Source organism: Saccopteryx bilineata, chromosome 7 (assembly GCF_036850765.1).
Source record: "Saccopteryx bilineata isolate mSacBil1 chromosome 7, mSacBil1_pri_phased_curated, whole genome shotgun sequence".
Lineage (NCBI taxonomy): Eukaryota > Metazoa > Chordata > Mammalia > Chiroptera > Emballonuridae > Saccopteryx > Saccopteryx bilineata.
Window position 1 is genome coordinate 61231061 of NC_089496.1, and position 23720 is coordinate 61254780.

The following is a 23720-nucleotide window of genomic DNA, read 5'->3' on the forward strand; positions in this document are numbered from 1 at the left end:
AATGACATGTATTTCACCTTTAGAGGAGCCAGTCAAAGACTTAGCTATTATGACATTATTTTTCAATTGGAGAACCTCTAGCCTTGTACCATTGCAAAGATCCCTTCTGGTGTTAAGATTTCTTAACAGCATAATAATTGCTCATTGAGGTTAATAATCTTTAACCTCAATTTGTGAGGTGGCATGCCAGAAGGCGGGACTATTTGAATGCCGTGGCAACTTCACCCCATTGGCTAGTAGTTACGCAAGCAACCAATAAGCTATCGGCGACAAACAGACACTTAAGCCTCATATAATAAAGATTCTAATATTCTCAGTGTCATCAGAAATATAGTCATTAACCTTTGTTAGTGTCCCATAAGTCCCTTTACTATATGAAAAATACTTTTATCGATCAGCAATTACTTTGTTTTCCCCGTTGGATTATTTTTAAATTTTTTTACAGTAATTAGAAATATACTTTGTAGTTTTCGATTACAGTTTATACATTCCATATTATTTTGTATTAGCTTCAGGTTTTCTATTGCTGCTCAAACCAATTTCCACAAACTCTGGCTTCACAGCCACACAGATTTATTATCTGAACAGTTCCGGAGGTCAGAAGTCCACACACGTTGAACTGGACGAGAATCAAGGTGATGGCAGGATTGCTTTCCTTCCGGAGCAGCTAGGGAAAAGTTTTTTACCTTTCGCAGTTCTTGGAGTCCTTGCAAGTTCTTTGGCTCCTGCCACGCTCTAGCCCCGCCCCCAGGACTTGGGCCCGCCCCCTGCATTCTCCTCCCTGACACGCCCCGGCCACCTAGACACGCCCTGTCCACAGACACGCCCCGCCCCTTGCCCTCCCTGAGACCGCTTCTCTAGGGGATCGCTAGGGACACCTATTAAATGCGTGGAGCTGCATTTTAAGCGGCACATGGTACTTTCTTGGTCATTATAGAGGCTAAATATTGCCTCTCATCCTTCTCCGCTCGGCCCGCGCGCTCCGCCCGCCTAACCAGGCCCCGCCACCCCACCCCCTGCTCAGAAACTGGAATTCGATTGAGACAGCACGCTGGTGGGCGGGGCTCCAGCCTCACCGCACTGCGCCTGCGCGCGCCGCCTCTGACGTTACTCAGCTGCGCCCAGGCTCTCCTCGCGACGGCTCTCGGTCCAGGGGCACCGTCGCGGCCCTAAGGTTATCCCGGGCAAGTGGCCGTCGGGGTTCCCCGATGGAGGAGACGGCGCGCGCGGCTGCAGCCCCGGATGCTCGCACCTTCCCCTGGACGGCGGCGACGAAGGCGCTGGCCCTGCGCGCGCTGGAGAGCTCGGCCCCTACGGCCTGTGTGAGGGTGTGAGCGGAAGGGACCGGAGCCGGATATCGGAGCGGGGGAGCCGCGCCGTCGGCCTGCCGCCTGGGGTGAGGGTGAGGTCGCCCCTTGAGAGCAGCGCGGAGGGTCTCACGGGGGGCGAGCCTCCTAGTCTTGGGTCAGGAAACAGTCCTTCCTGGGCGCCTTTCTTTGCCCCCGGTTCTGAGAAGGAAGCGGCTTTCCTGGTCCCTTTGCCTCGAGGAACCCCGCCGTGCAGGGAGGGTGGCTTTTCGGTTCCGCAGGGCTCCGGCGGGGCCGGGGGCGGGCGTGCCCCCGAAGCCCGTGCCCGTAATTGCATTGTGTTGGGGTGCGCGTTAGAAGATGGCTTCGGCCCGCGCGGAGACGGCGGCCGTGGGACGAGCCTTAGAAGGCGGCCGAGGCGATCGGAACGCCGCCCGTGTTCCTTTCCGAACTTGTCAGCGCGGCGCGCAACTCGGTGCACGCTCCGTGTCGTGTTCGTGGCTCTTGCACACTTCGCGAGCTTTTCCAGTGGGTTGACTTGCAAGACTGCGTCTTCGTTCTGTTTCTAGACATTCTCTATATACCATATGGCCAGTTGGTACTCTTTTTTTCTTTTCAGTAGTAAGAGGAAATAGGAGAGAATAGAGAATTTTGTTTCATGGAGGCTAGGAATCAAAATTTTAAAAGTACTTAGTAACTACTCAGTCTTTTTTTCCTTCTTCGTTTTCTACTTTCCAGCCCAGAGCTTCTTTTGCTTGGGTTTAAAAATTTATATATTTTTTACAGAGACAGAGAGAGAGACAGACAGGAATGGAGAGAAATGAGAAGCATCAATCATCAGGGGGGTTTTTTTGTTTGTTTTTTGGGGTTTCTTTTTGTATTTTTCTGAAGTTGGAAACAGGGAGGCAGTCAGACAGACTCCCACATGCGCCCGGTCAAACTTTGCTCCAGTGGAGCCTCGGCTGCAGGAGGGGAAGAGAGAGACAGAGAGGAAGGAGGGGGTGGGGGTGGAGAAGCAGATGGGCGCTTCTCCTGTGTGCCCTGGCCAGGAATCGAACCCGGGGCTCCTGCATGCCGGGCCGACGCTCTACCACTGAGCCAACCAGCCAGGGCAATCATCAGTTTTTTGTTGCGACATCTTAGTTCAGTGGTCCCCAACCTTTTTTGGGCCACGGACCTGTTTAATGTCAGAAAATATTTTCACGGACTGGCCTTTAGGGTGGGATGGATAAATGTATCACATGATCAAGACAAGCATCAAGAGTGAGTCTTAGACGGATGTAACAGGGAATCTGGTCATTTTTTAAAAATAAAACATCGTTCACACTTAAATATAAATAAGATGGAAATAATGTAAGTTACTTATTCTTTCTTTGCAGACCGGTACCAAATGGCCCATGGACTGGTACCAGTCCGCGGCCCCAGGGTTGGGGACCACTGCCTTAGTTGTTCATTGATTGCTTTCTCATATGTGCCTTGACTGTGGGGCTACAGCAGACCGAGTAACTCCTTGCTCGAGCCAGCGACCTTGGGTCCAAGCTGGTGAGCTTTTGCTCAAACCAGATGAGCCCGTGTGCAAGCTGGCAACCTCGGGGTCTTGAACCTGGGTCCTCCACATCCCAGTCTGACTATCTACTGCACCACCGCCCGGTCAGGCCTCGAGTTTAAAATTTTAAATGACAGCCCAGGCCAGTTAGGTCGGTTGGTTAGAAGGATGTCCCCAAATGCCAGGGTGACTGCAGGTTCAATCCCTGGGCAGGGCACATCAGGGAAGTGACCAATGAATGCACAACTAAGTGGAATAACAAATAAATGCTTCTCTCTTCCTCTCTCTCTCTCTCTCTTTCCCCCCTTCCTTCCCCCCCCCCATCCTTTTCTCTCTTTCTCTTCTCTCTTTTGTTTCTCTAGGTCTCTCTAAAAATCAATCAATAAAAAAGTAGTTTAAATGACCCTAAAGGGTGTGTGACAATAAAGGGTGTTTATGAGGAAGTGAGAGTGAATGAGTCATCTCTATGTCTTTCAGCTTTTTTTTTTTTAATAAGAGGGCCGTATGAAAGATACTGTCTTGTTTTGCCTTGTGCAGATTTGAAGACTGCATCCTCTTGCCTCCAGTATCGGCGTTTCCCTGTCCTGTGATCAATGTGTGTCACAGGAACTGCTTAAGTATCGAACGCAATGAGCCACGGGCACGGAAAATATGACTTCTATATTGGTCTGGGTTTGGCTATGAGCTCCAGCATCTTCATTGGAGGGAGTTTCATTTTGAAAAAGAAAGGCCTTCTGCGACTTGCCAGAAAAGGTTCCATGCGAGCAGGTAGGTGACACCCCGTGTGACTCTGAAATGATGTCAGTGTGTGCTTGTGTGCTCAGGTGCTTTGACTGGAAGGGCACATCTCAGTCTGTTGTGAGTATATTCAAAATTTCAAACTGCAAGAGTTATCAATGTTCATAGAGACTCAGACATCATGTTGTAAAGTGCCCGAGCCTAAGTTCCGAGGGTTTACATAGAGCAGTGGTCGTCAACCTGGTCCCTACCGCCCACTAGTGGGTGTTCCAGCTTTCATGGTGGGCGGTAGCAGAGCAACCAAAGTATAAATAAAAAGATAGATTTAACTATAGTAAGTTGTTTTATAAAGATTTATTCTGCCAAACTTAGCGAAAATCTGACATAAAGTACTTGGTAAGTAATTATTATATGCTTTAACTTGCTGTAACTCTGCTTTATAAATTTTATAAAGTAAAGTTACTTCCCTACTTTATAAATCACCATTACTGTGGAACCAGTGGGTGGTTAGAAAATTTTACTAGTAACAGATATAAAAGTGGGCAGTAGGTATAAAAAGGTTGACTACCCTTGACATAGAGACACCAAGTCCAGATGAATTTTAAGGAGCTTTATTAAAGGAGGAGAGTTATTAAATATGCCAGCCGCATATGACTAACATGGGGCATTTGCAGACCCAGATCGTGTGTGTGTGTGTGTGTGTGTGTGTGTCCAGGCACAGCCCTTGTGGCAGGTTGTATACCTTTGTTCACACGCACAGGTTGGCAGGAAAAGGAGTGGGATGGGACACAATTCATTAGCAAGCTTACATTTGTCTATAAAACCTATAAAAAACATTTCTATGTGTCAAAACTTATAAGGTAACACAATAGCAAAAATGTTATTCCACATATTGAAAGATATTCCTAAATTTTCTAGTGTTTATTTGCCATTTCTTTGTTTAGAGGTGTATATATATATATATATAATACATTAATTACACGCTTTCAGGAGGGGATGGGAAGGGTGGTTTCCATGGCACTAGGGGATAAATGCCTGCAAATGGCTCATCAAATAAGAAAAGGTTTTTTCAATCTCTCACTTCCTGCTAGCTATTCACCTGCTTTCTTACAAGTGTGGGGGGAAGGACAGGAATGGAAATCTCCTTCCCCTCTTCATTTACAATACAGTGCTATCAGCTATCCTGGTTTGGTGCTAATCACCCAGCATAATATCGTATCCACAGAATCTCTCTGCAGGCCTACTCAAATTAATACAATGCTCTCTGAGCTTCCTAGTAGAAGGGAGCCTCCTACACAGTATGTTTCTGCAAGCCAGGAAACTTTCACATTTCTTTCCCTAAAATATTAATTTTGTAGCTTTTTGGTACTTTACTACAATCAGGGTTTGGTTTTTTTTTGTTTTTGTTTTTTGAGAGGCAGGGAGACAGACTCCCACGGGCGTCCTGACCAGGATGCGCCCGGCAAGCCCCTACCACAGTACTCTGTCCATCTGGGTTTGGTGCTCCATTGCTCAGCAACTGAGCTATTTTAGCGCCTGAGGCAAGGTCATCTTCAGCACCCCAGGTCAACTTGTTCGAACCAATTGAGCCATGGTACAGGAAAGGAAGGGGGGGGAGGAGAGAAGCAGAAGGTCGCTTCTCCAGTGTGCCTTGATCGAGAATCAAACCCAGGAAGGACTTCCACATGCTTGGCCGATGCTCTTCCGCTGAGCCAACTGGGCAGGGCACAGACATCAGTTGTGTAATGAGAAAAATAAGCAAAAAGATGTCAAAATAAGTGAACTACTCACTCCTATGATTATTATCAAACTGAGAATAGGGGCCAATGTCCCTATTAGCATTTAGCCTTTAAATTTTGATATATGTCCGCAGAGATGAAATAAGGGTCTGAATAGAACCAGAACCTTATTGAAAGCTAGAATCTTTTGGCTGTGATAGTAGAAATTTGATTTTTTTTTAATTTTATTTATTTTTTACAGAGACAGAGAGTGAGTCAGAGAGAGGAATAATCAGGGACAGACAGACAGGAATGGAATGGAGAAAGATGAGAAGCATCAATCATTAGTTTTTCATTGCGTGTTGCAACACCTTAGTTGTTCATTGATTGCTTTCTCATATGTGCCTTGACCGCGGGCCTTCGGCAGACTTAGTAACCCCTTGCTGGAGCCAGCGACCTTGGGTTCAAGCTGGTGAGCTTTTGCTCAAACCAAATGAGCCTGCCCTCAAGCTGGTGACCTTGGGGTCTCGAACCTGGGTCTTCCGCATCCCAGTTTGACGCTCTATCCACTGCGCCACCGCCTGGTCAGGCAGAAATTTGATTTTTACCCTAGGTATTTTTCCTGATGATCTTGAAGGCAGGAAGGAAAGAGAGGGCTTCTCTGGGTTGAAGAGTCCAGTTCAGTGAACCTCTGAAGGGCAGTGTAGGTTGTTTCCCCAGAAACAACGGACAAGTCAGGAGACCCTGGGGGACTCTCGACATGATGGGACCCCACTCTGACTGCATCGGGAGACCCTGGGGGACTCTCGACATGATGGGACCCACTCTGACTGCATCGGGAGACCCTGGGGGACTCGACATGATGGGACCCCACTCTGACTGCATCGGGAGACCCTGGGGGACTCTCGACGTGATGGGACCCACTCTGACTGCATCGGGAGACCCTGGGGGACTCTCGACATGATGGGACCCACTCTGACTGCATCGGGAGACCCTGGGGGACTCTCGACATGATGGGACCCACTCTGACTGCATCGGGAGACCCTGGGGGACTCGACATGATGGGACCCACTCTGACTGCATCGGGAGACCCTGGGGGACTCGACATGATGGGACCCCACTCTGACTGCATCGGGAGACCCTGGGGGACTCGACATGATGGGACCCACTCTGACTGCATCGGGAGACCCTGGGGGACTCGACATGATGGGACCCCACTCTGACTGCATCGGGAGACCCTGGGGGACTCGACATGATGGGACCCACTCTGACTGCATCGGGAGACCCTGGGGGACTCTCGACGTGATGGGACCCACTCTGACTGCATCGGGAGACCCTGGGGGACTCTCGACATGATGGGACCCACTCTGACTGCATCGGGAGACCCTGGGGGACTCTCGACATGATGGGACCCACTCTGACTGCATCGGGAGACCCTGGGGGACTCTCGACATGATGGGACCCACTCTGACTGCATCGGGAGACCCTGGGGGACTCGACATGATGGGACCCACTCTGACTGCATCGGGAGACCCTGGGGGACTCGACATGATGGGACCCCACTCTGACTGCATCGGGAGACCCTGAGGGACTCGACATGATGGGACCCACTCTGACTGCATCGGGAGACCCTGGGGGACTCGACATGATGGGACCCCACTCTGACTGCATCGGGAGACCCTGGGGGACTCGACATGATGGGACCCACTCTGACTGCATCGGGAGACCCTGGGGGACTCTCGACGTGATGGGACCCACTCTGACTGCATCGGGAGACCCTGGGGGACTCTCGACATGATGGGACCCACTCTGACTGCATCGGGAGACCCTGGGGGACTCTCGACATGATGGGACCCACTCTGACTGCATCGGGAGACCCTGGGGGACTCTCGACATGATGGGACCCCACTCTGACTGCATCGGGAGACCCTGGGGGACTCGACATGATGGGACCCACTCTGACTGCATCGGGAGACCCTGGGGGACTCGACATGATGGGACCCCACTCTGACTGCATCGGGAGACCCTGGGGGACTCGACATGATGGGACCCACTCTGACTGCATCGGGAGACCCTGGGGGACTCTCGACGTGATGGGACCCACTCTGACTGCATCGGGAGACCCTGGGGGACTCTCGACATGATGGGACCCCACTCTGACTGCATCGGGAGACCCTGGGGGACTCGACATGATGGGACCCCACTCTGACTGCATCGGGAGACCCTGGGGGACTCGACATGATGGGACCCACTCTGACTGCATCGGGAGACCCTGGGGGACTCTCGACATGATGGGACCCACTCTGACTGCATCGGGAGACCCTGGGGGACTCGACATGATGGGACCCACTCTGACTGCATCGGGAGACCCTGGGGGACTCTCGACATGATGGGACCCACTCTGACTGCATCGGGAGACCCTGGGGGACTCGACATGATGGGACCCACTCTGACTGCATCGGGAGACCCTGGGGGACTCTCGACATGATGGGACCCACTCTGACTGCATCGGGAGACCCTGGGGGACTCGACATGATGGGACCCCACTCTGACTGCATCGGGAGACCCTGGGGGACTCGACATGATGGGACCCACTCTGACTGCATCGGGAGACCCTGGGGGACTCTCGACATGATGGGACCCACTCTGACTGCATCGGGAGACCCTGGGGGACTCTCGACGTGATGGGACCCCACTCTGACTGCATCGGGAGACCCTGGGGGACTCGACATGATGGGACCCCACTCTGACTGCATCGGGAGACCCTGGGGGACTCGACATGATGGGACCCACTCTGACTGCATCGGGAGACCCTGGGGGACTCTCGACATGATGGGACCCCACTCTGACTGCATCGGGAGACCCTGGGGGACTCGACATGATGGGACCCACTCTGACTGCATCGGGAGACCCTGGGGGACTCTCGACGTGATGGGACCCCACTCTGACTGCATCGGGAGACCCTGGGGGACTCTCGACGTGATGGGACCCACTCTGACTGCATCGGGAGACCCTGGGGGACTCGACATGATGGGACCCCACTCTGACTGCATCGGGAGACCCTGGGGGACTCGACATGATGGGACCCCACTCTGACTGCATCGGGAGACCCTGGGGGACTCGACATGATGGGACCCCACTCTGACTGCATCGGTACACTCACGACGGCTCCTGCGTGTGTTGCATCCTGGTCGTGTTCTGTCAGTCAGCCTCTGCGTCACTTCTAGACTTGGTTCTGACCTCAGAGAAGACCTGCTTTGGCATTAAAAAAAAAAAAGTCACCTCTTTTCCCGTGCCATCTCTATGGCCAAACCTAACCAAGGAATCTTAAAACCTTAGCCTCTACTGGAATTTTGTAGACAGAGGAGAAAGTACTGGCATGTGCTCTGAACAGGCGTGCTCCGCATTCGTGGTCACTCCTAAGGCAGGTATGCCCATTGTCTGTGATGGATATGCTTGTTGGAGGCTTCATTTGCATTGACTTCTTCTTTTGGACAATGACCCAAGTGTCGACTGCTTGATTGTGTTAGCTTGGTTTGGATGAAAGTCGAGGAACAGTGTAGGCTGAGCATCGTGGCAGCCCCAGACCGTGAGCAGTGCTGAGTCTTCATGCCTGGTCCGCATAGGACCCCCTTCTCCAGGGTTCCTGCCTCGTCAGTGGGGCTGGCCCACACCTAAGTGACCTTCCTGCTTTCAGACAGATAGATACATTTGAACCTGGGCTACATGTTGACTGGCTCGTTTTCTTTTACTTTGTTTATTAAATCTGAGTTCAGAAAAGCAAAAAAGTCAAATAGAAGGATTGATTTAATCACTTCACTCAACATTACAGTACAAATGTAAACATTTTTAACATTTTCATGATCCTTATATCCCCTTTTCTTCACTTGATCTTAGCCAAAAGCCTGAGAAGGGATTTATAGTCCTAAAAGTAGGACCTGAAAAACCTCTTTATGTATGAAGGAACCTCTATTCAAAGTAGTAACGGTCAACAAATGAGATTTTTTTTTTTTAATTTTACTAGGGTGACCTCAATAAATCAGGGTACATATGTTCAAAGAAAACATGTCCAGGTTATCTTGTCAATCAATTCTGTTGCATACCCATCACCCAAAGTCAGATTGTCCTCCATCACCTTCTATCTAGTTTTCTTTGTGCCCGTAACCACCACACTCTTATCAATGTCTCTTAGTCTCGTTTTTATGTCCCACCTACGTATGGAATAATGCAGTTCTTGGTTTTTTCTGATTTACTTATTTCACTTCGTATACTGTTATCAAGATCCCACCATGTTGATGATCCGATGTCATCATTTCTTATGGCTGAGTAATATTCCAAGGCATATTGGAATATTGGAATATTCCAAGTACCACATCTTCTTTATCCAGTTATCTATTGAAGGGCTTTTTGGTTGTTTCCATGTCTTGGCCACTGTGAACAATGCTGCAATAACATAGGACTACATGTGTCTTTACGTATCAATGTTTCTGAGTTTTGGGGGTATATTCCCAGTAGAAGGATTGCTGGGTCATAAGGTAGTTCTATTTTCAGTTTTTTGAGGAACCACCATACTTTCTTCCATAATGGTTGTACTACTTTACATTCCCACCAAACAGTGAATGAGGGTTCCTTTTTCTCCACAGCCTCTCCAACATTTGCTATTACCTGTCTTGTTAATAATAGCTAATCTAACAGGTGTGAGGTGGTATCTCATTGAAGTTTTGATTTGCATTTCTCTAATAACTAATGAAGATGAGCATCTTTTCATATATCTGTTGGCCATTTGTATTTCTTCCTGAGAGAAGTGTCTGTTCATGTCCTCTTCCCATATTTTTATTGGATTGTTTGTTTGTTTGTTGAGTTTTATGAGTAACAAATGAGATGTTTTTAAATCTGTCATTGCTAAGAGTTGTCATAAATGTATAAGAGTCCAATAATCTTCCAAACAAGTGAAATATTTTTTCCTTCACAGGTCAGGGTGGCCATGCATATCTCAAAGAATGGCTGTGGTGGGCTGGACTGCTATCAAGTATGTATAGAGACTATTTCCAGAAAATGTTGTAGTTGTATATTGAAATATTTGCAGATACTATTGCCACTTCATGTTACTAGCAATTTTTAAAACTTTAACCTTTTTTTAATGAACAGAACTCAAACTATTTAAAATTTGTCTTTAAAAGTCATTTAACAGTTTAATGGCTTCTTCCATTTGAATAGGAAGACTTTTTTACCTATCTGATTAAAATATGTCTGACACGTTGTTGTGTTCACAGTTCTGCTCAATTTGAGGTGATCTTGAAAGTGAAAGGTCATAGAAAACACCGGGCTGAACTCCCCACCCCTGCTGATCTTGAGACACTGGGCCTTCAGAGTACCCGGATTAAGTTATACTATACATACTCTTTTTAAGCCTAAGGGCAGTTGTAGTAACGAGGTGGCTAATCTGACTATTTATTCAACAAATATTGATTACTTTAAATTGTATGTCAAGTATTGTTCTTGGTGCTGGAGGTATATCAGTCAAACAGAAAGATCCTTACCCACACAACATCCACATTTCTAGATCAGGGGTCCCCAAACTGCGGCCCCCTGAGGCCATTTATCTGGCCCCCGCCGCACTTCCGGAAGGGGCACCTCTTTCATTGGTGGTCAGTGAGAGGAGCATAGTTCCCATTGAAATACTGGTCAGTCTGTTGATTTAAATTTACTTGTTCTTTATTTTAAATATTTTATTTGTTCCTGTTTTGTTTTTTTACTTTAAAATAAGGTATGTGCAGTGTGCATAGGGATTTATTCATAGTTTTTTTTATAGTCCAGCCCTCCAACGGACTGAGGGACAGTGAACTGGCCCCCTGTGTAAAATGTTTGGGAACCCCTGGTCTAGATGGAAGACAGATAATAATGATAAACAAGTTAGAATGTTTCAGTGATAAGAGTTAACATTGGCTAAGAGCAAAATTAGGGAAGAGGTGTAAAAAGAAGGTTTGGTAGCTTTAAATTTTAGATGGGGGAGCTCGGGCAGGCCTCACTGAAGAGGTGATATTTGAGTCAAAGACGTGAAGGAAGTAGAAGCTGGGTTTTTTTTGTTTGTTTGTTTGTTTGTTTTTGTTTTTACAGAGGCAGAGATAGACAGGGACAGACAGACAGGAACAGAGAGAGATGAGAAGCATCAATCATTAGTTTTTCGTTGCGCATTGCGACTTCTTAGTTGTTCATTGATTGCTTTCTCATATGTGCCTTGACTGGGGGCCTTCAGCAGACCAAGTAACCCCTCACTGGAGCCAGCGACCTTGGGTCCAAGCTGGTGAGCTTTTTGCTCAAGCAAGATGAGCCTGTGCTCAAACTGGCGACCTTGGGGTCTCAAACCTGGGTCCTTCCACATCCCAGTCCGACGCTCTATCCACTGCGCCATCACCTGGTCAGGCTAGAGCAGGGGTCTCAAACTCGTGGCCCGCCCACCAATTTTGTGCGGCCCGCAGACTGGCCCACAGACTAATCCACGAAGTTTGATTAGTCTGCTCGCCGCACAAAATTGGTGGGCGGGCCGCGAGTTTGAGACCCCTGGGCTAGAGGCTGGTTTTGGGGGAAGGGCATTTAAAACAGGAGGAAACAGTCAATGTGAAGGCCACGAGGCAGGACCGAGCTTGGGCGATGGACGTATGTTGGCCAGCCTTCAGGGTGACCCCCAGAGCTTGTTGGCCCCGTGGTGCTAGGTCACTGCCCTCTGACACTGACAGGTGTCGGCCCCATGGTGCTAGGTCACTGCCCTCTGACACTGACAGGTGTCGGCCCCGTGGTGCTAGGTCACTGCCCTCTGACACTGACAGGTGTCCTCCCTGTGGTGCTAGGTCACTGCCCTCTGACACTGACAGGTGTCCCCCCCGTGGTGCTAGGTCACTGCCCTCTGACACTGACAGGTGTCGGCCCCGTGGTGCTAGGTCACTGCCCTCTGACACTGACAGGTGTTGGCCTGTGACCAGGTGCAGCGGACGTGCTGACGTGGGGCCCCTGAGACGGTTGGCTGAGGCTCTGGGTTTGGCCTTCACTGCTTGGCAGCCTGAAGGGAGGGCCTGGGCTGCAGCCAGAACTGGCCGGCCAGTCCTGTGAGTATGCCACCTTGGACCTGGGTCCTCCAGCCCCAGTCCACCCTTCTAGTGACTATAGCCTCTTAAAAAATCCTCTGTAGGAAGTACCTACTGACAGCCTCCTCAAGTCTTACCCAACAGAAACTGAGAAGCCATGAAATCTTTACTAGCAGAAAACATGGCTTGTGCTGTTATAAGCTGCCAGATGTCGGGGTGTTTTGATAAGCAGCACTGGATTACTAAGACCTCGGGCAGCATGAAAGAGGCAAGAATAGTAAGAGAGTGTATAGGGGAAGTAATGGAGTACATCAGCAGTAGTGAGGCCTTAGTCATGGGGACTTTGACTTCTGTGGTGGAGGGAAGTCACGGGCGACAGGATGTGACCCAGGCATAGACGACAGGAGCAGAAGCAGGGATACCGAGTGGAGGCTGGTGGAGTAATGAGGTGAGCGGGGGGACGGCATGGGCCAGCGTAGCGGGGGTGAGCAGGGGGACGGCGTGGGCCAGCATAGCGGTGGTGAGTGGGGAGAAGTGGGATTCTAGATGTGTCCTGAAGGTAGAACAGGAAGGATTTACTGAAAACAAAAGGCTGAACAGGGTATCAAAAGTATCCTCTTAGGCCCTGGCCAGTTGGCTCAGTGGTAGAGCATCGGCCTGGTGTGCAAGAGTCCCGGGTTCGATTCCCGGCCAGGGCACACAGGAGAAGCGCCCATCTGCTTCTCCACCCCCACCCTTTCCTTCCTCTCTGTCTCTCTCTTCCCCTCCCGCAGCCAAGGCTCCATTGGAGCAGTTTGCCAGGGCACTGAGGATGGCTCTGTGGCCTCTGCCTCAGGTGCTAGAATGGCTCTGATTGCGGCAGAGCGACGTCCCAGATGGGCAGAGCATCGCCCCCTGGTGGGCATGCTGGGTGGATCCCGGTTGGGCACATGCGGGAGTCTGTCTGACTGCCTCCCCGTTTCTGGCTTCGGAAAAATACAAAAAAAAAAAAGTATCCTCTTAAAGCATCAAAGAGCCAACACCAAAGTGAAGAATTACCTGCTAAAATCAGAAAACCGTCCCCCTCAGAGATGAGCTGGAGATATTTCTGCCCTAGGGGTCACTGCAGTCCTGGAGTAGGCAGCCGACACAGGGAACCTTTGAACCAGGCCGGTGCGGGTCAGTAGGGTCTGCTAGGGTGGGCACCACCGCGCGCTCTGAGCTGGTGCTCTGGATCGGCAGGCCCATGGGAGGGAGGAGGAGACCACAGGTCTGATCACTCGTGAGCACCAGGTCGCCTCTGGCCTGGGTCTGAGCTGCTAATGCTGTCTGGCAGCTGGCATAAGAATGCCAAAGTTCAAGCTTGGAGATAAAATATTCTCCTCTCCTTAAACCGTTTCTACAGTGACTTAAAAAAATAAAACGCCCAGGAGAGAAAAGGCACATGAGATTGTGAAATTTCAGCAAAAACAATAGGTAGAAACTGACCTGCAGGCTCACCAGGTACTGGGTGTGTCACAACCATGACACAGCGGCTCGCTACAGGTTCTAGTGATAAACTGGAAATTATTATGACATTGTGGATTTGCGAGAGAACAAAGAAGAAATTGCAGAATTGAAAAATGCAGTAATGAAATGGAAAGACTTGTGTGCCTGAACTGAGCGAAATGGCAGTGGTTTGGAAGAAATTACCTCAATTGAAGCGGACACAAAGGGGTGGAAAACACAGGTTAAGAGTATTGTGGAATTAGAGGGTTCGGTGACTGATGAGAGTCTCAGAGGGACAAAGAGTAGAGCAAAAGCAGTATCTGAAGAGAAAGTGGCTGAGACTTGGAAAACTGTCGAAAGTTATTAAGCCTCAGATTCAGGAAACCCAGGACGTACTCAGCATCTATAAACAGAAAACTGGCCCTAGACACAGCCTAGTAAAACTGATGAAAACTAAGAGAACGTAAATAAAATTTCTGTTCTGAGTGGACGTGTTCCTATCTGAGTTTTCTTTTGCCCATCTCCAGTGGGAGCTGGTGAGGTGGCCAACTTCGCTGCGTATGCCTTCGCACCCGCGACCCTGGTGACCCCGTTGGGAGCGCTCAGCGTCCTGGTGAGGTAAGGACACCACGTCTCCCACGCAGAAACCAGTCAGCAGCTGAGACCGCCCGACTCCATGTGTTCAGCGTAGTTTACGTTTAAGCAACATGGATAACTTTTAACTGCTATGTCGTAACGTACTTCTAAGACGTTACCTTCTGCACACAGATCAGCTGTCTGTTGGTGGGGGAAGAGCTCTTGTGACCCGTCTTGCCTGTGTTCAGAGCCAGCATGTTTTACTCGGATTTCAGTTTTTTAAAATTCCAGTTGCACTTGTCACAGCGCTTGGCATTTGACACGCATGCACTTGGCGGGTGGTGGCTAGTGAATGGGTTTCTGTGCCGACTAGGGAAAACCATGATTGGCAGGTCAGGTGCCTCTGGGGACTGGCCTGGGCACCTGTTCAGGAGCATTCCGAGGCTTGTCTGATTTCTGTTCCTTTAATGAGGAGTTCAAACAGCCGAGTCCTTATTGAAGTCTAGATTTTGGTTACTATTTCCCAGTTTATTGATGGACCATTTTATCTTTTCCCCCCCCAAGATTTTGTGTGTGTGTGTGTGTTACATGTAGATTATATAGTTTTTCAAGGTACTATAATATACTGCTCACAAAAATTAGGGGATATTTCAAAATGAATATGAAGCAATAAAAGCATTTTTTAAATTAAACAAGAACAGAAAAGCAAAAAAAACAAACGACAAGTCAAAGAAACTGGTTTGATTATGCAAATGAGATGCAAAACCAACTTGTATTTCATGGGTGAAAATGCACTAGACAAAAGGCTGAAAGTCCAGGAGTATCTGCACGTTCCCTGATTCTCTAGTTTTTGTGAGCAGTATATATGAAGGTGTGTTATACTATAGGTTTTTTAATCCTTATTTTCTGAACATTATACCATTATTTATAGGTTTATATTTTTTTATAGTTGGATAAAACTAGCTATAAAGTACTGGAAATAATAGGCAGATTATATAGAATTAAATGAACATGTGCGATGGCTGCATCCACTTATAAGGATAAATAAATGTTGAGCACATTTTAAGCATTGGTTTGTATGTCGCTCCATTTGTTGTAAATTTCATACAGACTTCTGATAGAGAGGTGCTAATAATTCTAGTGGTTCAGTGTGTGATTAAGCAGATATTTCCCCAAAAGCTTTTGTTTTATGATTGAAGACATTTTCTGTGCCTCGGCAGAAAGCCAGAATGTTTATACACACACCAAGTTTGAGTTCAGTGATTTAAAATCTGGATTGTGTTGATATTTAAAAATGAGAAACAAGTAGGTGATTTAAATCTTGCCCATCTCCCCGCCCCATTTCAGTGCTATTCTTTCCTCATACTTTCTAAATGAAAGACTTAACCTGCATGGGAAAATCGGATGTTTGCTAAGTATTCTGGGATCCACCGTGATGGTCATTCATGCCCCAAAGGAAGAGGAGATCGAGACTTTAAATGAAATGTCGCACAAGCTTGGGGATCCAGGTAAGAGGAGGAAAGCTCTATTTTTACTTCCCAATTTTGCTTTTTATTTTAATCACAGTTTTGTGCACTATTGCTAGGGCAGCAAAGGCGGCTGGTTTTTATTTGGACCACACCAGTCCTCCTTCCTGTTAAGTTTGGAGTCTCAGTTTTCTTAAGTCCTTAACCCAGTGGTTCTCAAACTTTTTGAAGTTGGGGCGCATTTAAAATCCTACAAATAATTGTGAGCACACTATATAAAATTTCTGAAAAACAGGTTATAATAATTCAGTCAATTTTTTTTTTCTGTATTTTTCTGAAGCCGGAAACGGGGAGACAGTCAGACAGACTCCCGCATGTGCCCGACCGGGATCCACCGGCACGCCCACCAGGGGGCGATGCTCTGCCCCTCTGGGGTGTCGCTCTGTTGCGACCAGAGCCACTCTAGCGCCTGGGGCAGAGGCCGAGGAGCCATCCCCAGCGCCCGGGCCATCTTTGCTCCAGTGGAGCCTCGGCTGCGGGAGGGGAAGAGAGAGACAGAGAGGAAGGAGAGGGGGAGGGGTGGAGAAGCAGATGGGTGCTTCTCCTGTGTGCCCTGGCCGGGAATCGAACCCGGGACTTCTGCACACCAGGCCGATGCTCTACCACTGAGCCAACCAGCCAGGGTCTAAGTCAAATATTTTTAAAGCTATATAAAGTCTAAGCGTACTTTTATGGTGATTAAATGAAAATATAAAGTTAAATTTATTGACATTAAAAAATATTTTTGTTACATTTTTTGTTATGCTTTTTAGAATTCATAAAAAAGGGGGTTAAAAATGACAAAAGATAGCTTTTTATATAGATAGATACGTTCTTAGTAAGATTTAGTAAATTTGGCAGGTCCCGGCATAAAAGTGTTAAGTTTTTTAATTCTTGTGTTTATGAGAAACATGAGCCTGATGCGTCCCAGTGTTTCTTCAATGTTTGGGTATATATTTGAAAGGCAAACTCTCATTTCTTTGTCGATACATTGAAGAATTCCTCTCTTTTTATTCTTAATTGTGTTGAGGGTAGAAAATCCTAATTCACATAAATAGGATGTTGAAAATTGTAGTAAAATGTTCAGAGCTTTTTTAGATATTGCCACATATTATAGAAATCCAAAAGGCTTCAAGAGACAATTTCTTATGTTTAATCATCAATCCACAATCAGTGGATAAAGCTGCCAGTTCTTCTGTGTAATGTAAACCAAAATCACTTGAAGCTTCCATGAATGGGTACCTAATACAATTGTATTGTTCAGTGTTAAGTGATGGAAAATGCTATAAATTAAACTCTGCCCATCAGCCTTCAAGTCCTGTTTTATTTATACTAAACTTTTGCTCACTTCCAGAATCAGATTCTTCAATATCACGCTTTTGAGAAATCTATCCATTTTATTTGGGTGTATTTATCTAAAAATAATGTAGCCTGACCTGTGATGGCACAGTGGATAAAGCGTCAACCTGGAAATGCTGAGGTTGCTGGTTCAAAACCCTGGGCTTGCCTGGTCAAGGCATATATGAGAGTTGATACTTTCAGCTCCTCCCCTCTTCTCCCCCCCCCACCTAAAATGAATAAATAAAATCTAAAAAAAAAAGTTATAAAAATAATGTAGTGATGTGTTAATAATAAACATAATGATGTGTTAACAAAAAGAGTGGTATTTCCATAATAAAATGGCATAATAGAGTAACTATATTTATTTTTATATCTGGGCACATGCCGCAAACCAGCGCAGCTAGTAATTCCAGGTCCCAAGTGGGAACAGTGCAGAATTAAGAAAATACGGGTGGGAGGGCCCTGTAGTTGCTGCTGGCAAGAACAAAGCATGCCCAAAAACAGCATCTTGCTTTATTTATACGGCTAAGTGGCCATTAGCAAATCAGTGAGATCTTTGATCATGTTTCCAGGGCAACCCAAGAATTTTACCAAGTGCAGAAAACCCCCACCATACATATCATCTTAACTTTACACCAAACAAAGGAGAGAAGAAACTTGCCTCCAGTCTTTCCGGGGAACATGGGGGGTAGTGTAAACAATCCAGCACCACAGCTTAACAGCCTTTTGCAACCTAATCAGGCAAGCGAGGTGGGGGGTTGGGCAGACTATCAGCTTACAGCCAATTCCCTACCCTTCTATCCCCCAAAAATCTAAACTCCAAAAACCCTGTTGGTTTTTTGGTCCCCAACAGGCACATATTTCTCTGGAAAACCATAGGGCGCACCTGGAAATCTTCTAGGGCAATGGCTTTAGGCGACCTTGGTGTTTTGGTCGTTCGATCCCCGCCGGGGTCGCAACCCACAGTTTGAGAACCACTGTTCTAGGGCACACCAGTGCGCCCTGGCACACTCTGAGAACCACTGTCTTAACCGTTTGAGTAAACGTAACCTGTCTCTGCCTCCTCCAGGTTTTGTGGTTTTCGCGACGCTTGTGGTCATTGTGTCCTTGATACTTATCTTTGTGGTGGGGCCGCGCCACGGGCAGACGAACATTCTGGTGTACATCACGATCTGCTCTGTGATTGGCGCGTTCTCCGTGTCCTGCGTGAAGGGCCTGGGCATTGCCATCAAGGAGCTGTTTGCCGGGAAGCCCGTGCTGCGCCACCCGCTGGCCTGGGCCCTGCTGCTGAGCCTCGTGGTCTGCGTGAGCACACAGATCAACTACCTGAACAGGGCCCTGGACATCTTCAACACGTCCCTCGTGACGCCCATCTACTACGTCTTCTTCACCACCTCCGTGCTGACGTGCTCGGCCATCCTCTTTAAGGAGTGGCAGGACATGCCCGCCACTGATGTCATCGGGACCCTGAGCGGCTTCTGCACAATCATCGTGGGGATCTTCCTGCTGCACGCCTTCAAGGACGTCAGCTTCAGCCTGGCCAGCCTTCCGTTGTCTTTGCGGAAAGACGAGAAGGTCATGAATGGCAACCTCACCAACATGTACGAGGTTCTTAACAATAATGAAGAGAGTATGACCTGCGGGATCGAACAGCCCACCGCCGAAAACGTCTCCCGGAGAAACGGAAACCTGGCAGCTTTTTAACCAGGGGTAACCCAGCAGCAAGCCTACAGCTCTATAAAACGAACGTGGGTATCGAATGTGTCTGAAAAAGCATTGTTCTCCAATTACGTTCTTTAGAGACAATCTTTTCTAAGGTATCACTAATTTGGACCAAGAAATTACTTTTCATATACATACTTAAATGATGGTAGCTCACTAAAATGACCTCAATAACCTGGCCAATTTTTGTCAACCTTGTATTATTGTAGCAGTATTTAAAATTTTCTTTCACCAGAATCTAAATGCACTAATGGTACAGTTTTAAGTCTATAAAAATGCTTTATTTTTTCATTGGTGAGGAAAGTCTGAAGTGTACCTCTGTCACCCCCTCCCCCCTCGCATCAATCCCCTGACCATTTTAAGGTTTTTTGATTAAAAAAAAAAAAATCCCACATTATCCCGTGATTTGCCTTACCTGCCAGAATGAATCATGTTTGGTGATTTTTAATTTTGAACTCATAATGAGAATCCTAAGTTCCTAAAGGCAACTCATTTATTAAAAACAAAGGGTGGAGAATCAGCCCTCAGACTGCTGCTCAGCTGTGGTCCGTCCCTGGCACATTTCATGGTCTTCCTAGGTGACCCCTTATCAGCCCCGTGAGAACGTCCTTCCTGTGTCGGGCTGCCCAGCAGTCCTGTCCTGCTACTGCTCCAACCCCTGGCTACCTGGAACTCGGATCCCCATTGTACATCAGCTCCTGTGCTTTCCAACGTATTCTCGTGAGTTCTGTTGTCACTTAGATCTTCTAACAGCTCTGGGAAATGAAGTCAGAAGACTAAGGTAATTTTTAAAATTCAGCTCACGTTCTAATAAAAAACAAATTGGGAAAAGTTCTAAGTCCGAATGCTTAGAACAGACTGCAAAGATGTTTGTTAAACCTGGCTTCTTTCGCCTGACCAGGCGGTCGCGCAGTGGAGAGAGAGTTGGACTGGGATACGGAGGACCTAGGTTCGAGACCCCCGAGGTCGCCAGCTTGAGCGTGGGCTCATCTGGTTTGAGCAAGGCTCATTGGCATGAGCAAGGGGTCAGTGGGTCTGCTGTAGCCCCCCGCCCCCGTCAAGGCACATATGAGAAATCAATCAATGAACAACTAAGGAACCGCAACAAAGAACTGATGTTTCTCATCTCTCCCTGTCTGCTCCTCTCTCTGACTCTGTCTCTCCCACAAGAAAAAAAAACCTGGCTTCTTTCCAAGTGGCTTAAGAGTTTGTCTAAAAACATCAGTGGGGAATGTTTACAGAAAATTTCAAACGTAGGCAAAACAGGTATAGTAGTCCTCAGGGAAGAGTTGGCAGTCTCCAGGTTCATGAAATAAATCCCCTTTTCTCCCAGTGTTGTTATTGACCTTCTTAAGGAGCCTCCCCCCGTGTAACTTGATACCACAGGCACACTGTCCCTTTGTTCGTGCTCTGCACCCAGGTCTGTGCTTTGTACACAGTAAAGTAAGAACCAGTGGTCCCAGCTTGGTGCGATAACTGCCCTCACAGACAAGGAGGACCTCAATCATAATCAATTCTTCATTACTTAACATCTCAAAGCCCTGGTCTTGTATATAAAGTGTGTACTACATTTTATTGGTTTGTAATTCTTATGAGAGTAGTACGAGTTATTTAACTTCAGTCATTACAGTAATTTTCCACAGTCTATGCTTCCATCATGGGGTGCAAACAAATACTTCCTTGGGATGCTGGTCCCACTAAGAAAACAAGTTTGAAGGTACTTCATAAAGAACGGTTCTATTTTGCCTAACTCACGGTCAGACACTGCGGGAGGTAATTCTCACTTTGTTTTCTGTAGCACGTGTGATGTCCCTGGGCTTCTACTCCAAAGCCATAGGGAAAAGTTCCTCCTTTCTCCAAGGCTGCGGGTAACCCAGACTCAGACCTCCTGGCTGGGCCCAGGCTGTGTGCTTGGACAAGCAGAGAAAGTACCTTGTCCAAGCCAGGGCACACAGTAAACGAGCGGCTGCAAGTATGTAGGTTTCGTTAGTTTTATTTCCATAATCGCTCCCGAATTAGATTTCGTTACAACTGATTTAGTAGAAACAGAGGAATCAAGCTCACTATTTTCTGCACAAGGGAAGGGAAGAATGACTTAGAATTCATAAGAAGGATCCCTAAACCAAAGCTAAATCATCAGTAACTTGAACTGGTAACGTTTATTACAATTAGCTGGTATTAAGTTTCTTGCATAAGTTCACAGATCTCCCCAGACATCACTGACCCTTTGCTGAGGGATAACTGGATGAACTCAGCAGAAAAAGATGATGTTCCATAGGAAAATGGAAAGGAACTCGGTAAGAACACAATGGCAACAACAGTCAGCGGCCAGTAGTCCCAGCCTTCTAATTACCAGAAAGCATATACAATTTTAGTCTAGAAAAATAAGCCCATTTTATAAAATTAAGCTTTCGGATGGAAAAGCATCTCTTTGAACAAAGGTACAGAAATACTGACAAATGGTCCCCAAGAGTCATACTAGTTTAGAAGAGAAACGCCAGAGTGTGACAGAACGCAGTCAGGCCCGGGGCTCCGCAGACACCGCCGTGCGCACGCGCTCAGCTCCCGGCCAGGGACTGGTGGATGGGCGGCTGGAAGCAGCGGGCGTGCGCACGCGCTCAGTTCCCAGCCAGGGACTGGTGGATGGGCGGCTGGAAGTAGCGGGCGTGCTCCACGGGCATGCGCACGCGCTCAGCTCCCAGCCAGGGACTGGTGGATGGGCGGCTGGAAGCAGCGGACGTGCTCCACGGGCATGCGCACGCGCTCAGCTCCCGGCCAGGGACTGGTGGATGGGCGGCTGGAAGCAGCGGGCGTGCTCCACGGGCATGCGCACGCGCTCAGCTCCCGGCCAGGGACTGGTGGATGGGCGGCTGGAAGCAGCGGACGTGCTCCACGGGCGCGCGCACGCGCTCAGCTCCCGGCCAGGGACTGGTGGATGGGCGGCTGGAAGCAGCGGACGTGCTCCACGGGCGCGCGCACGCGCTCAGCTCCCGGCCAGGGACTGGTGGATGGGCGGCTGGAAGCAGCGGACGTGCTCCACGGGCGTGCTCTCCCCGTCCCCGGACTTCAAGTACTTGTCCAAGATGGTGATGATCTCGTCGTTCAGAATCTGAAACTTGCGGATCCTCTCCACCATCTTCTTCAAAGGCTACGGCAGGTAAAAGCGAGATGTTTTACTCTTCACTTGTTCACACCTTCTATCTGTTTAAGAATGTCAGGACTTTCCGTTCCTCAAAAAGATTAGAGCAAACTACTGCCAGGCACACCACCTCTTTCAAGCCGCTTGTTGGAACAGTGACTGTAAATTGCATCTGAACACACTTCTCTGTGGCCCCTCGCTGTAGACTGCTTTGTAACGACGTGCAGAGCTACTTGACAGAGAGGTGGGCACTAAGAAGAGGTGCTAGGCGTGGGCAGCACACTGATACAGGTAACATGCTCTGGGGCAAAGAACAGGAATGGGACGTCATACATGTTTTAGAACTGCTGCAATTGGCCCTGGTCAGTTGGCTCCGTGGTAGAGCATTGATTGGCCCAGCATGTGGAAGTCACAGGTTCGATTCCTGGTCAGGGCACACAGGAGAAGCACCCATCTGCTTCTCCTCCCCACTCCACCCTGCTTCTCTCTGTCTCTGTCTCTCTCTTCCCCTCCTGCAGCCATGGCTCATTGGAGCGAGTTGGCCCTGGCGCTGAGGATGACTCCATGGCCTCCGCCTCAGGCACTAAGAAGAGCTGGGTTGCTGAACAATGCAGCACACACACACCCAGTGGGCTTGCTGGATGGATCCCGTTCGGGGCACATGCAGGAGTCTCTTAATGCCTCCCCACCTCTCACTGAATCAAAAAAACAAAAATAACTCTCAATTTTGGATGGGTGCTTTCACAGGCAGTCCTGCTATTAAGAGAACTGGGTAAAACATAAACAGAGAAAACCTTTATAAAGAACACTGCTGGTTCTTCTGCCTCTGCAGGAGGCAGAGCAGAAGCCAAGACTTGCTCAGGGACAGATGCCACCAGCAGTAGTGGCACGGGGAGGCAGCCTGGACGACACCCACGGACCTTCTAATTAGGCCAAGTCAGTAAAAGCCCTGGAGATGAGAGACGAATGAACACCTCGGGAGAAAAACAATCCAACAAGAGTGGCACATAAAACACCCAACACGCAAGCTACGGTTTCAGAGTTCTGGCTACCCAGGCGGCCTCAGGTACTAGAACTAAAAGATCTAGACTGAAATACATGGAATGTGGAAACTAAAAGAATGGCAGAAATTCAGTGCAAAAGGTAAAATTGTCAGATGTCACCAAGAGTTGAAAAGCCGAAAGAACTTTTCATTATGAATGATTGATTTTCAAAAGGAGAAACAGCATTTTGGACAGAGCTCAAGTGAACTCATGAACTGGACGTCTTCCAGGTCTCGTCCAGAGAGGCGAGGACATGGGGTGTGGGGGGCAAGGTGGCCCCTCAAAGACGGCCTCGTCCCCATCCCTACAACCTGGACATGCTGCCTTCCAAGGCTAAAGCGACTCTGTACATAAAGTCAGGCTAGACTTTAAAATAGGGAGAGGCCCTGGGTGGGTTGCTCAGTGGATAGAGCATCATAACCGCATGCGGAGTTTGCGGGTTGAATCCCTGGTCAGGGCACATATGAGAAATGACCAGTAAGTGCAAAATTAATTGGAATAAGTTGATGCTTTTCCCTCTCCCTTCCTCTCAAATC

General features: G+C 48.2%; 3 protein-coding genes across 5 annotated transcripts in view; 2 read left to right on the forward strand and 1 right to left on the reverse strand.

Moving 5' to 3' along the window:
- The window catches only part of NIPA1 (NIPA magnesium transporter 1), a 90941-nt gene that overhangs the window by 29416 nt on the left and 37805 nt on the right, over window positions 1-23720 (forward strand). The gene's annotated exons all lie outside the window — the stretch shown is intronic.
- On the forward strand, window positions 1102-19293 carry NIPA2 (NIPA magnesium transporter 2). 2 transcript variants are annotated; one of them, XM_066238306.1, is made up of 6 exons: window positions 1102-1402; window positions 3391-3621; window positions 10282-10338; window positions 14386-14476; window positions 15782-15942; window positions 18350-19293. In XM_066238306.1, exons 2-6 carry the CDS (start codon window positions 3483-3485, stop codon window positions 18982-18984), a joined length of 1083 nt encoding a protein of 360 aa, XP_066094403.1. In that variant the 5' UTR covers window positions 1102-1402; window positions 3391-3482; the 3' UTR covers window positions 18985-19293. The 2 variants fall into 2 exon arrangements, with proteins under 2 accessions (XP_066094403.1, XP_066094405.1); XM_066238308.1 differs by having other exon boundaries at window positions 1102-1396.
- CYFIP1 (cytoplasmic FMR1 interacting protein 1) overlaps window positions 20980-23720 on the reverse strand; it is a 68494-nt gene continuing 65753 nt past the window's right edge. For both annotated transcript variants that reach the window (XM_066238303.1, XM_066238304.1), the window contains exon 31: window positions 20980-22150. In XM_066238303.1, the coding sequence (XP_066094400.1) occupies window positions 21986-22150 (165 nt within the window). In that variant the 3' untranslated portion in view covers window positions 20980-21985. The remainder of the gene's footprint in view (window positions 22151-23720) is intronic.

Coding starts and splice junctions, on each gene's coding strand:
- NIPA2 (XM_066238306.1), top strand. CDS start 3,483: ATGAGCCACGGGCACGGAAAATATGACTTCTATATTGGTCTGGGTTTG. Junction 10,339..14,385: donor GTGGGCTGGACTGCTATCAA/GTATGTATAGAG, acceptor GCCCATCTCCAG/TGGGAGCTGGTGAGGTGGCC. Junction 15,943..18,349: donor GCACAAGCTTGGGGATCCAG/GTAAGAGGAGGA, acceptor TGCCTCCTCCAG/GTTTTGTGGTTTTCGCGACG.